The sequence below is a fragment of the Notechis scutatus genome, chromosome 1 (genome assembly GCF_049901735.1).
Source record: "Notechis scutatus isolate UNSWTSFEM ecotype Mainland chromosome 1, rNotScu1.2, whole genome shotgun sequence".
In the NCBI taxonomy this organism is placed as follows: domain Eukaryota; kingdom Metazoa; phylum Chordata; class Lepidosauria; order Squamata; family Elapidae; genus Notechis; species Notechis scutatus.
In genome coordinates this window covers 85,881,948-85,896,497 of record NC_142009.1, presented here as the reverse complement: position 1 = coordinate 85,896,497, position 14,550 = coordinate 85,881,948, and the positions used below count along the sequence as shown (strand labels likewise).

Here is a 14,550-nt window from a genome sequence, read left to right as displayed (position 1 = left end):
ATGTCCTTATCACTATCCAGGTCTGCCTCTGGAGATTTTCTGTAAGTTGCAGCTGTTTTTAAAAAGCAGCAGTTAGGCTTAAGGTGGGACATATCTACCAGTGTAAAATAGCACAAATTAGATTTGGTTTATGGATTGCCCGTAAGTTTCCAAGCCCAATCCAAATACTGGTCATTACTTTTAAAGTCCTACCTGGTGTAGCCCTAGAATATATGAGGCAACAGTTCATCAGATTTTAGTCTACTCCTCTAGTCATCTACAAAAGTCATATTGACCACCTCTGCTCCACATTGTACACATTGGGTACAGACACATGACAGATCTTGTAATGGTATGTGGGAATGACCTTGGCAGACAGGAAGAAGAACCACAGTCTAGGTGATGCTCATATAAGAAGCAGCTGGTCTCATGAAAGGAATGGGGGCATAGCAAACATCTCAGAAGGGACCCTTCCTAGGTTGTTGGGCTATAAAGATAAGGGGAGACAGATGTACTTTCAGACTTGAAAGATTCTGTTAATATAAGCCTACAATACAAATGGAGTTCATGTGGGTCTTTCCTAATGTGCCTCAAAAGGCTGACACTTGCCTATGATAATCTCCACCTTGTGGAACTCACTCTCATCAGAAAATTGTGCAAAACCCCACCTTGTTGACATTATATGGAGAGAAACCTTGAAGGACAGGAGGAAAAACTGCTACCAAGGGACAGTCAGATAAGTGAGGCTTGAGCCTGGGCCAAGAAATAAATGGAGAAAATATATAGTATCAGACAAGCCCTTCCCTAGCTCAGATAAAGATCAAGGAAAGGAGGGAGGCAGCACATTTAGACTTGCATGATCCTGTTACTCTAAAGTTTACAATAAAAGTAATGCCTGGCCTACATGGCATTGGTGTTTTAGTCTGGTCTACCTTGTAGACACATTTCAAACACAAGTTTATTTCAGCAAGACCTTGTCCCCAATTAAAAGATTGAGTGTATCTCTTTTTGCTTTTTGATTGGGAATGTACTGTTAGGCTGCTCTTTTTCTTTCTTGCCATTGTATTCAGGCCAGAATCCATTGAGATTGGTGCAGGTTATCTCGCTTCTGAGACATTTGCTATGCCCCATTCCTTTCCCAAATAAATAAGCAAAATCATAGTTGAAATCTAAGTTTATATTAGATCTAAGTTCATATAACACTAAAATATAATTTAGCAAGGCACCCAGATTTGTCCACTGTGTTTAACAGATTTTTTATTCATTTATAAAAGAAAACTTTCAGCAGTATTCAGATTTGGAAAGACGGCTGATAGCTATTTGCTCTTATTTATCCTTTTCCCCAAGATTGTTGTACGTACAGTAGTTTGAGGAAGGAGATAGGATAATTAAGTAAAGTGTATGCTGTTATGACTTTTTAAAATGAACCAATTTTCAACCATGGTTTATGAGGTTGCTTAGTTTATACATATACTACACATATATGCATATTCATTTCTAAATTATGTATTTTCTGATTAAAGCTGATTAAACACAGTTCAGCACTTTGTCTTTCCAGATATATCCCATAATACAATCAAGTGTTTGTTCTTTTATCCATCTTAGCTTCGTGATGCTGATATGATGGTCGTGGGCAGTACCAAACCTAAAGAGATCTCAGTGGCTTGGAAAAATCCTGAGATCACTACAGTGGATTGTTCACAAGGCACTTTATGGGGTGAGTTTCGTTGGAGATGTGAAGTACAGTAAATGGGTGCTAAAGCTTAAAACTTGCAGGAATTAATTTCTTAATGACAAAAAAGGATGCTCTTATATCTTGACATTTCAAATAAAGGGCAGAAAAATTAATCTTCCTTTGACTGATACTGATAAATCCTATGAACAGTCCTAATTTAGCATTACTTCAGGAGGCCTTCACTTTACCGGCATCCCTGACTAATTATTCTTGCTGGCTGTTGCGTAGAGCCATTAGTGCCTATGTTTCTTCTGTCTCTTTTTTTTTCTCTCTCTCTCTCTCTGGGCATTAATTGATGTGTTGAACTCTGAAGCCTCCAGGATAATAGTTGATAGATTTTCCATTTTTCAGTGTCATAATATATAGCCAGTTTGGTATAGCAGTTAAGGTGCTGACCTAGAAACCAGGGGATTGTGAGTTCTAGGCCTCCCTAAGATATGAAAGCCAGCAGGGTGACTTTGGGCCAGTCACTCTCTCTTAGCCCAACCCACCTCACAGGATGGTTGTTGTGTAGAAAATAGGAGGGAAGAGTATTAGATATGTTTGCTACCTTATATATAAAAAAGGCAGGACAAAATTAGAACAGTAGGTATAATAATAATGACCTGCACTGTCACATATTGTTGAGCCACTGGATGATGGAGAAACTTAATTCATGGGGAAAGACCTGGAGAAAAATTTGGAACTTTGTTACTATATATGTTGACAGCAGCAGGACTATTGTATTCACAAAAATGGAAGGACACTTTCATTCCTGCCATGGACGAATGGTTGAAGAAGTTGATGGTGGTGGCTGAAATGGCAAAATTGACTATTTTGATTAAAGAAAAGAATATAATTTTGTTTCCACATGGAGACCGCTTCTGAACTTTGTGCTTGTAGTGGAAAAGAATGAAATTTTGATTTTGGGTTTTACCAATTAGATTGCTAGATCTTTATAGAAATGGCTTGTTTATATTATTAGGAAAAAAAAACACAAAGTTGTGATTTGATGTTAACACCTTGTTTTACTGCAACAGAGAGAGTCAGAAGTCAAATGTTTCTTTTTTTCTCTACTCTTCTTCACTTCTCTTCCCCCTCTTCCTCCCACCGTTCTCCTATTTACTTTTGTATTTTGTATCTTATTTTATCTTAATAAAAATGTTAAATGGGAAGAGAAACTTAATTCAGAGCACAGTATCTTTCCATGGAACAGCATAGCTTGCAAGTGTAAAGGAATGAGATGCTACAGATAAAGTCTCCTCATGCCTTCAGACACAATATTTTTCAGTGGACTCCATTCATACCGTCAGCTAGAAGAATGCTCCACTCTGTTACTCCTGGCATCAAATCGTCCGCTCCAGTTTCCAATCAGGGTAAATTCTGAAACTCAACTACATGTTATCTCTCGACTGATAAAAACAGTTATATGAAGCCAAATCAAATAATCTGAAGAAGCACAGAAGTTTAAGCAAAGGGGAGAAGGGAATCAAATTTGGCTTCCTTTGTTTCTTATTGTTCTGGCTGAGATCCTAGCATGGTTTCATTGTGACAGTCATTGATTTATGGCTAGGGTAGACACAGTTTTAACTTCCAGCAAAACATTCTCCACTTCTCATCTAAATTGACATTTTCCAGAAGATTGATCTTGAAGAACGAAGTGTGAACACAGTGAAAGCTGTTTGATTCCCCCTCCCACCTTCTTGAGTGTTTAGTGTTCAAGCTGTAATCTTCTTCATGGCTCCTTTATGACTTTGTTGTCAAAACTTAAACGAATTGTGATCTAATGATATTTAAGTTGCATTGCAAGTTATACAGAATTAAAAACAACAACAGATGAAGCTAGGGGCTTCTATGGTTGTGCATGGTTTTGAATTCAAAGGTTTAAAAAAGATGCTTGGAGCATGCAAGGATACTCAAGGAAGCATCTTTCTAGTTTCTTCTAAATATGAAGTTGTGTCGTTTTTTTCGATATTAAATTTGCCAGTTTTCAATTACCGTATTTATCGGCGTATAACACGCACTTTTTTCCCCCTGAAAATAGGGGGCAAATGATGTATGCGTGTTATACGCCGATATAATGTTAAGAAGCCAGCGGAGGCCGGGCGGTGCGAGCGGAGGGCAAGCGGTGCGAGCGGAGGCCAAGCGGAGGCCGGGCGGTGCGAGCGGAGGCCGGCGGTGCGAGCGGAGGCCAAGCGGAGGCCGGGCGGTGCGAGCGGAGGCCGGGCGGTGCGAGCGGAGGGCAAGCGGAGGCCGGGCGGTGCGAGCGGAGGCCGGGCGGTGCGGCGGAGGGCAAGCGGAGGCCGGGCGGTGCGAGCGGAGGCCGGGCGGTGCGGCGGAGGCCGGGCGGTGCAAGCGGAGGGCAAGCGGAGGCCGGGCGGTGCTTCAAAGTTTTTATTTAGAAATTTAAATTTTTTCCTGAAATTTCCCTCTTAAAATGAAGATGCGTGTTATACGCCTGTGCGTGTTATACGCCGATAAATACGGTAAATTTCATGACAAGTTTCACTGAATCACAACTTCATATTTCCAAACTTGAAGAGGCCTGGGAAGATGTAACAGTGGGATGGTGGCCAGAAGTGAAGTGAAACAGATAAGTATGTTTCTTCTTGCATATTCCCAGCTTAAGGAGGGAGACGGGAAAAAGCTATATACTTGCATTTATGTCTTTCCACCATTTTAAAAAAATGTATATGGATATTTTATTTCCATAATTGTAAATACAACTTGAAGATCCTGAGGCAGAACAAAGAGGACTTCTGACCACCTCAGAGATCCTGAGGCAGAACAACTCTAGAGGAGGGGGGGGGGCCCGGCCGGCCCCCCCCCCCCCGGGCCCCCCCCCCGCCCGGGCCCCCCCCGCGGGCCCCCCGCCCGCCCCCCCCCCCCCCCCCCCCCCCCCCCCCGCGCGGCCCGGGGCAAAACGGAAAAACCAAAAGAAAAAGGCTGGCCCCCCCCCCGGCCCCGGCTCTTTATACTAGTTTATATGATCCATTGTGGCTTAATTAAAAGGAGCTATCAGTAGGACAAAGCAGGCAGGAAAGCTGACTCAGAACCATTCTACATGCAGCTGGTTGCCAACTTACAACAGTTTGCTTAGTGACCATTTGAAGTTACAACAGCACTGGAAAAAGTAACATGACCATTTTTCACACTTACAACTATTGTCCCATCCCCATAATCATGTGATCAACATTCAGGTGCTTGGCCACTGACTCATATTTATGACGGTTGCAGTGTCCCAGGGTCTTAAAATGCAGGTAGTCTTCAACTTATAATCACAATTGACCCCAAAATTTACGTTGCTAAGTGAGACAGTTATTAAGTGAGCTTTTCTATCCTTTCATATCCTTTTTGTGACCTTCTGACAAGGTCTCAATACTATCTGTTACTATTTTAACAATTGCAGCGATTCACTTAAAAACTGTGGCAAGAAAGGTCATAAAATGGGGCAAAACTCCCTTAAACAATTGTCTCACTTAGCAACAGGAATTTTGGGCTCAGTTGTGTTCGAGGAGTACCTGTATCTTACACATTTCTTTACTTCTTGCAGTACAAGCAAAATACATAAGAATAAAAATGAGCACAATTATTTATCTGGACAGTTTTTGTGTTTTAACAATATTTTGTTTATATTTACAAAACATATTTCATTCACATCAGCCCCATGAAATAGTTTGCAAGCTGAGAAATGCAAGTTTATCCCCCAGCAATTGAGTCATTTATGCCTGGATAAATGAAGCTTGGCCTTGCTATACACATTTAATTCCTGTTGCATGCAGCTGAATTGGTCTTTGGAGATAGTAGATTTTATATTAGGCAAAGGTGAACTGAATGATGCATGATATTTTGTATTTTCCTCTGTCATGATACAGGTGTACCTGAAAGATGACTAGCTGACTTCATTAGTTACAAAGCAGTTCATGTGTGTGTGTGTGTGTGTATGTATATGTATATGTATACACACACACACACACACACACTGTCAGCTGGTGCTCCATTCAAAATCCAAGAAAGAAACACTAAGACTCTGTTAATTAGAGATAAGATATCTTTTACTGGAAATCAAGTGGTAGCATCAAAGGAATTCTGAATCTGAGAAAACGAGTGCGTAAATCACATATACAAAGTGATGGCAACGTTCCCACCCACAATAGTTCGAACTGTCCATCCAATTAAAATTTGTATGTAATGTCATGTGGGCAGCTTCAGGTGGTGATGAGGCATCTGTCCGTTGGCCTTGGCCTATTTTGATAAAGAGCTGCAGCTGTGCATAGCATAAGAAAGAAGCATAAACAAGAAACTCCCCACCCCCAAACTTATACAGTTTATTCTCTCCAGGCTCCAGTTCGCTTCCCATAACTATTTCACCCCTCCTTCCCCGTTACTTATGACAGCCGAAAGATGCAAAGCAAAGAAATCTTGAAGACACACACACACACACACACACACACACACACACACACACTCCATATGTGTGGCAAGCAAATAGTTCTATGTATCATCTACGTATTTTACAGGTAAACTAGAATAGTGCTCAGCTATTGAATTAATACATGGCAAAAAGAAAGGAAAATATATCTGCGCTATGGCATATTTTAAATTATTTAATGACAACACTGGAAATAATTCCTTTATCCAAAAATATTTGTCCCCCCCTGATGAAAGTTGCACTATTTATCCTTTTTGTAAGGAGGCTTCCAAGCAACACCGTAACTTCTTTTTGAAACTTGCTGGGGACAGTCCAACCCAATGACAGACAGGAGTTGTAATCCAACTGAGTTTTAATCCAATAGATTTGGAAAAGGCTGGGGAGATTATTGGGTTACTCTTCCAAGTAAAAGTCTTGCTGTTAGTGATGAGAATTTGGATGGGGCCCATGGATGAGAGGATTTCTTTTCCTTCAGAGACCCTCTAAAAACTTCCAATTTAATTGTAACTGTTAAGGTGGCAGGAGGGAGAAATTGTAAAATTTATTTTATTTTATTTTATTTATTTGATTTGCCAATTGTTTACAAGATAATAAGTATAAGTGTATACATAGTTGTGAATACATGAAATGGGTACATATAAGAAAAATAAAAGAAGAATAAGAGAAACAATAGGACAGGGACGGTAGGCACGTTGGTGCGCTTATGCACGCCCCCTACAGACCTCTTAGGAAAGGGGTGAGGTCAATAGTAGACAGTCTAAGGTTAAAGTTTTTGGGGTTTGGGGACAAACACAGAAAGTACTCATATTACAGGAACGGTATTTAGTGCAGCTGTGCAAAGCATTCAGAAAAAGCGTGTCACACAATATGTCACTGCAGTCCTTCGGAACATGTTAACAACAGTTGTACTGTTTCTGTTTTTATTAATGCTTTTAGTAGCAAGAGAAGCCAGGTACCGATAGTCCTTGATTTATGAAGCCTGGAATTCCTGTTGTAAGTCATGATGGCCATAAGCTGTTAAGCAAAAGCCATAATTATCAATAGATGCAAGTGTATTCCTATGGACATTATTACCGCAAACTGACAGAAAAGATCAGAGACCAGCAAAAAAGCATTATAAATTGTAGTTACATGATCAGGGGGCCCTACAACCAGCCGTAAAGTTGAGCCAGTTGCCAAGCCACCCAGAATGCAGTCATGTGACTGTGGAGATATGGGCAGCTATCAAAACTCCAAAACTGGGCCATAAGTAGCTTTTTTTTTTTTTTTTGGAGGGGGAGTTCCGTCATAACTTTGAATGGTTGCTAAGCAACCAATTGTTAAGTGAGGGCTATCTATACTGGGGAGGTGATTCTGAAGTGCTGACAGAAGGCATAATTTGCTTCTAAGTCTACAAGCATCTCCTGATTCTTCCCAATCATCTCTGCAGGATTAAATTATGCAAATCTTTATGTGAGTTTGTCAGCACCTAACGGTTTATTGTCACTGTTAGGTGGCTGAAAAAAAACTTGTCAGCCATGTTAGTGTAAGAGAAGTCATCACTGCTTTGTGATAATATATGCAATCAATTGGCACTCCTACCCCAAAAAAATTCTTTACTTTTGCAATAATTATATGTTCAGGATATACAGTATTTTTCACCCCACTTTTGTCTATTTGTCTTTGTATCTATTTATTTACATGTTGATGTGTTTCTATGCTTTCTATATTGCATATGGCACCTTTGTTCAGCAGTAATTTAGCTAATGGTGTCAATTATCTTCTTGCAGCTTTTTTCCCCCAAAGATCTTCCCACAAGAAGAGGCTGCTGGATTCATGGGTGCAATTGTTTTTCATTTTCAGGACAGAACACTTTTCGTGGACATCCAACAAGAGGCAATGATTGCAATCTAGGTGAGGCTGTAGAACATCTGGCATTGGCAATATGCATGCAGGTTAGTAGGTCCCGTGGTGACGTTTTATGTAACAGGAACAAAACAAAAGATGTAGTGCAGGTTCACAGTTCAAGAATTCAACCAGCATGGAAGGAAAAAGAAAAGAAAGGTATTCAAACTCAGGTTAGGATTACAAATACTAATAAAATATTCATGGTCTGAATTTGTCTGGGTACCAGTGAAAATTTATGCACATGTGCGATTTTTTTTTACAACATTCTTATTGCATCTTTACCCCCAGACACAGTACCAGCTTACAATGGTATTAAGATGCCTTTTTCTTTGTGCTGAGTCTTAACACTATGCACTGAGGAATAGCAATAACATGAAACAAGGAGGGGAAAAATGATATATAGATTGAAAACATGGCAAAGTGCCTCAAATTTCAAAGTGATTATAAAAGTCAGCAGGCAAGTGGAACAGACTTGGAGAGCACAAGTGAGTCCTTCTTGCTTCAGGCTTCCTCCCCAATAAAATACCTTTCATATCCTCCAGTTGCGAAGAAAAAAAATACTCTCTGGAAGTATGAATCTCAAAAAGTGAGATTGACACTATATTTTGCAACTGTACTAAAGCAAAGTATTTTTTATCTCTTTTCTTCTTGAAAGAACTTGGTAAAACTCAGTGAGCTACAGATAGCAGCCCAGCAGTCTAAGGAATGGAATCTAAGTTGCTTGAGTCTACAGCCCATTTCACCTGTTCCCAGGTAGGAACCGCATAGCAAATTATTTTCCAGCAGGGTCCTGTATATTAAAGCAAAACATTTGCTAAAACGTGAGTATAATTTTCTTGTCTTGTTCAATTTATTCTAATTTCTCTATGGATTGCTGGTTCATTCTGCTGAAAATAAAACTCTAAGGCAGAAAAGATGGCATTAGTCAAGGCATTAAGTAGCCTTCAGTTTTTAATCTGGCAAAATTGTATTTTTTGTAAACGTGGACTGGCCAGCACCTATCCAACCCTGAGTGATATTTAAAGAGTTGCAGAATTGAGCCTGGTTATTGTTTTAATTGGAATCACTAGGAAATCCTAGGACTACAGATTAGATTGGGAAATTAGAAGAAGAGCTGAATAGCAAACTGCTTCCGTACTGTTGCAAAGAAAACTATAGAGACATTTCATAAAGTCACTAGGAGTCAAGCTCAACTTGAGGGAGATTTTGCTTTTATGAATGAGAACTGCATATTTGTGATAATTTCCAGCCAAACTGTTTTGCTCCGTCGTAAACAGGAAGCCCTTGTGGCTGGAATATGAAAAATGCTTGAGGATGACTTAGTCAAGCAGAGTTGGGCTGAAGAGTAGGATATTTGAAAATAGAGAAGCTCCAACAAGTCTGGAGTATGTCTGAAGCTTTGACTAGATTTCTACTTTCCAAGTTTGCCTAATTTCTGGACAGATTGAAAGGAATAATCCCCTGGTCTGCATTGATAAAGAGATAAACAGGCTCATCAGCTGCCTGGTGTATACGTGTGTGTGTGTGAGAGAGAGAGAGAGAATCTCAATCTGGGAAAGTCCAATTTCAGGATGACGCCTCTCTTCGGTTCTTCTTGTCTCAAGATTCAGGCTGTGGTTGAATGGAGAAAGTTCAGGGAAAGAGTACATGGTCTACATGCAATAGGTCCCAAGTTTAGTCTTCACAATTCCTGCCCGAAACTTTAGAAGCATACTGCCAGTGTCAGTCACATGACATGGAACAGTAAGGTGAAGGCAGCTCCCTATCTTCCTATGTCTAAATCTTGATTGGACCGGGAAACATCAGCAACCATCTAGCATACTTTCTCATACATCATGTGACTGGGGGCTCATTTTGCGCTGATCCTCACTCACCCTTAGAACAGGAGAGTACAGTGAGAAAGTTGCATATTAAAATTTGGCATTTTAGGTTAGACGAATGCCAGTGGTAATATGAATAGAGGAGCCCATTTCACACAGAGCACTTTGGCAAGTATAATAAGAGAAGACAGAAGAGTACAATCAATATGTGATTTGCTTAAACAAAGAGGACATTTTCTTCTTTAAGCAATGACATCTATGTATGATTGCATCACATGATATGACAACATTAAAATATTTATTATTCTCTAGAGGAATTGAATATGATCAAGGCTGGAGGGAATCTAGCATAATTTTCTTTAGTGGGAAATTTCATATGGGAATGTTTGAGAATTTCTTCAGACAGTTGGCTTAGTTTTGTTTTTTTAATACAGAATCCTAATACTCTTGGAAATAACTACATTATCTCTCTTTTTTAAAATCCATTTTCTCTAGCATAAAAGTACATTCATTTCCAGATGATTATAGAAGTCTTGAAATTGCTTGTGATTTAATAAATGTGTTATCAAAAATGGAAAGCATACCAATTTTAAAACATGAATCAGAAATGTATTTGTGTGTGTGTAATACTGGTGACCAGATTTACAATACAAAGTATGAAGTTGATTCTCCTTATTTGCTTCTTTACCTACTTGCTAAAATTTATTTGCAATCCCCAAATCAATATTTGCGCTAGGAAGGGTGGTTGGGATCATTGACTATATTTAGCTTGAAGAAAAGAACATTTCAGGGAGACAAAATAACTTCCTTCAAGTATTTGAAGGCTGTCAGTAAAAGATAGAGCAAATTTGATCCATGATTCCAAAGGGAAAGATATGGAACAATTAAGATTAAACTTCAGGGAAAGTTTTTTTGGTTGGACATCAAAAAGATTTTCTTAATGATAAAATCTGCCCAGTAATCAAAGAAACTGCCTTGGTGGGTGTTTGACTCACTTTGGCTTGGCTTTTAATGTGTGGCTGAGTCATCTTCTCTCGGCATGTCTGTAGTAGTAGAATCCCGCACTGGGCAGGAGGTTACATTATATATTTTTCTAAATGTCTCAAAGAAACCAAACTTACACGTAAAAGAAGTCCACTGAAAACCTTCCATCTTGATTAGCCAGCAGTGATATGTTGAGAGAGAAGAGGCAAATGACACACCTATGTAGGCAGCTTCAGAATTCAGTTCAGCCACAGGAAAGGACTTCTTTAGCAACTCAATATATTGTTTCTTCAACATTCTCAGAGCGCACAGAGCTTCCCCCAGGATCATTTCCACAAAGATAAACTGAAGGTAGAAGATTATTTGAAAGACCTATGTGTCCTTTGTGGCCAATTGTATATCCGTTCATGTATACATACCTATTTTTTAATTTGTTTTCTTTTGCAGTGATATTGAAATTTCCAGGGGACAGGCTCCAAAGCCTATCCATATTCTTGCCAAAGAGATAGGATTGCTCACAGAAGAAATTGAAATCTATGGCCAAACCAAAGCCAAAGTACGTCTTTCTCTGCTGGAAAGGTTGAAAGATCAGCCAGATGGAAAATATGTACTGGTTGCTGGGTAAGAAATAATTTAATAAATGTATTCCCCTTGCTCTTGCTTAGATAACAAAACGCAGCTTGTATTTTCATTTATTGAATTAGATGGTCCCATCTGCAACATTTACAACTTTTTTCTTCCCTCTTTCTCTTGCATTATTTAACGTATGTGAATTATCCTGAACAGCCTTGCATCTCATTCATTGAGAAGAACGTTTGTCCCCATTCATATTTATTTTATTTATTTGTGTGTCTGCCTTTTGTTTAGTAGCTTAAGAAGGCAAACATACTGTGCAGCTCCATTTTCCATTTTTCCTCACACCAAAATCCCTGGCCTAAATCAACTACCGAATTTAGGTCAATGAGGAAAGGCTAGAACCCGAGTCTCCCTGACACTAGTCCAACACTTTAACTACCATGCAATGCTTCCAAGCACATATTACAAATTTGCTACTTACAATTTAACTGGAAGTTCTCGGAGGAGCAATTCTGGAAGGGAAAGCCAAAGTTACCTCTCCCTAAGACAACAGTAATTACGGATTACTCTGATTGCTCTGATCAGCTCTCCCAAAGCGGGAGCTTAGGTCATGGCATATGAGGACCTGGTTTGTCTCTTTTACAGATCAAGCCATACAATATCACTTAAGAAATAAAAGAACCTACATGAATGGATGTTCATGTAAATAGGGACGCGGGGGCTAAGTGGCTAAGACGCTGAGCTTGTCGATCAGAAAGGCTGGTGGTTCGAATCCCTAGCACCGCGTAACGGAGGGAGCTCCCGTTACTTGTCCCAGATTCTGCCAACCTAGCAGTTCAAAAGCATGTAAAAATGCAAGTAGAAAAATAGGGACCACTTTGGTGGGAAGGTACTGTATTTGCCTGCGTATAAGATGACTTTTTGCCCTGAAAAAGATGCCTCCAATTGGGGGTCGTCTTATATGCCGGGTCGCTTATACGCCGGCAAATAGTAATTGGGAAGCACTGCGGCTGCCCGCGGCTGAGGCACTTTGCGCACCGTGGAAACGAATCCCGTGAAGCCGAAGGAGCAGCCAGCCTTCTCCCAGCTCCCAAGGAAGCGAGGCTCGCACCGCCCGAACTCCGCTGAGGTATCCGGCTGGGGCTGTCAGGAGTTGTTACCGCTGGCGCGGCTCGCGCTCCAGTCCCGCGTTGCCTCGGGAAGGGAAAGGCAAAAGCCGCGGCTCTTCCTTTTGCCTTTCCCTTCCCGAGGCAACGCAGGACTGGAGCGCGCGAGCCGCGCCAGCGGTAACAACTCCTGACAGCCCCAGCCGGATACCTCAGCGGAGCCCGGGCGGTGCGAGCCTCGCTTCCTTGGGAGCTGGAGAAGGCTGGCTGCTCCTTTCGGCTTCACGGGATCGCTTCCACGGTAGACAAAAGTGCCTCAAAAAAAAAAAAGTGCAAAAGTGGAAGGCGTGCGGAAAAGGGCGAGTATATAACAAACTATATTTTGAGTGGAAATGTTGGGGGTCGTCTTATACGCCGGGTCGTCTTATACGCCGGCATATACGGTAACAGCGTTCCAGGCACCTTCGGCATTTAGTCATGCTGGCCATATGACCACAGAGACGTCTTCGGACAGCTCTGGCTCTTCAGCTTTGTAACAGAGATGAGCACTATCCACTAGGGCCGGAAATGACTAGCACATATGTGCAAGGGGAACCTTTATCTTTACCTTACATTCAGTTATCAATGGGTTCTTTGCGCTATTTATTAACTTAGAGCTTACTTTGGTTCCAGTCATCCAGGTAACTAGCAACACATGCTACATAGCTCTGCTTTGAGAATTATCCATGCCAGAGTTGCATCTTTTATTGTTCTCCTTTGTTTTCAACTATATCCCCTCCTGTCCTGTCTCACTGCTTGGATTACGAAGCAGTTTACACGGCTTTACATTTATATTATTATTTATGTGTTATATTTGCTACCTATCTTGCAATGAGCTACTGAGCTATGTATGTGTGTTTGTCTCCAGATGAGATAGGTAGCACATAAACCCAATAAATATATAAATATGCTTAATTTTTCAATACAGTCCATCTTTAAATTTAGGTGCTACTTATTCAATGAATGCTGCCTTTAGCAAATAAGGAAGCTATCAGCAATTTTTGCCATGTCACACTTAACTTTTTTCAGATGTGATAGGCTACCTGACTAGGGCTGCATAAACCCAGATAAACAGGTAGATGGCACCAAAGTGTGTATGTTTTCATTTTAGAATATTGCAGAATCTTTCAAAATTCACATATAGTTTTTTATAATCAATCAATCATAATTACAATCATAAGTCATTGCAGCCATTAAGTCGGTGACCATGTAACCATGCCTGATTTTGCAGCCTTTTTTGTGGCAGTCGTTAGATAAATGCAGAGGTCGTAAAGTAAACACAGCAGTCATTAAGTGAATCCATTTTATGCCATGGCATTTATTTTAATTTTTTTGCCAGAAACTGTTAGTAAATGCTGGAAATCAGAAAAAAATCAAAAACTGAAATTACATGATGTAAAAGTGAGCTGGTTGCCGAGAATCCAGAATGCAATCATATGATTGTAAGGAGCAGGTATTAGAACTTCAAAATTAGGTCATAAGTACCTTTTTAGGGGTCCACCCATAACTTCAAACAGCCACTAAGCGATCGGTCATTAAGTGAGGACTACCTGTATGCTTCTTTTTTTCTTTCATGTTCTCTTTAAGCTGTCCTCTTTGGTTCAGAATGCAAGTATAAAATGTTACATTTACATAATGTTCCTTTTCCAACATCAAGAGATCATCAGATAGTTAAAATGTGCTGAGAGATAGGAACTGAAAAAAAATCTCCGACCAGGCTCCTGTGACTTGGTTCCCTTGGCCCTATTGTGAAATTCAGACTATCAGAAAACATTGGTTTTTCTGAGCTCGCAAAATTATTACAAGCATGTTTTTGTGTGTGTGTGTGTGTTAAATAACGATAGACAAAATGTTCAGTTCTTTTAAAAGGTAAATAAAAAAAATATTTCTGATTGCATCTTTCACCCAAAGCAAAATGTAGCCTACCACGGACAGCTGGACCTTTTTTGCAAAGTTTCTGCAGTTCAGGGAAATATGTTTCTAATTAGAGGTGGATTTCTAGCTTGAGTCTTT

At 40.2% G+C, this 14,550-nt stretch overlaps 1 protein-coding gene across 1 annotated transcript in view; it reads left to right on the top strand.

Annotated features, from left to right (window-relative positions):
* Positions 1 to 14,550, top strand: part of MTHFD1L (methylenetetrahydrofolate dehydrogenase (NADP+ dependent) 1 like) — a 131,987-nt gene that overhangs the window by 21,632 nt on the left and 95,805 nt on the right. The window contains exons 8-11 of the mRNA XM_087970117.1: positions 1,585 to 1,696; positions 7,968 to 8,059; positions 8,668 to 8,765; positions 11,264 to 11,437. Of these exons, the coding sequence (XP_087826243.1) occupies positions 1,585 to 1,696; positions 7,968 to 8,059; positions 8,668 to 8,765; positions 11,264 to 11,437 (476 nt within the window). The remainder of the gene's footprint in view (positions 1 to 1,584; positions 1,697 to 7,967; positions 8,060 to 8,667; positions 8,766 to 11,263; positions 11,438 to 14,550) is intronic.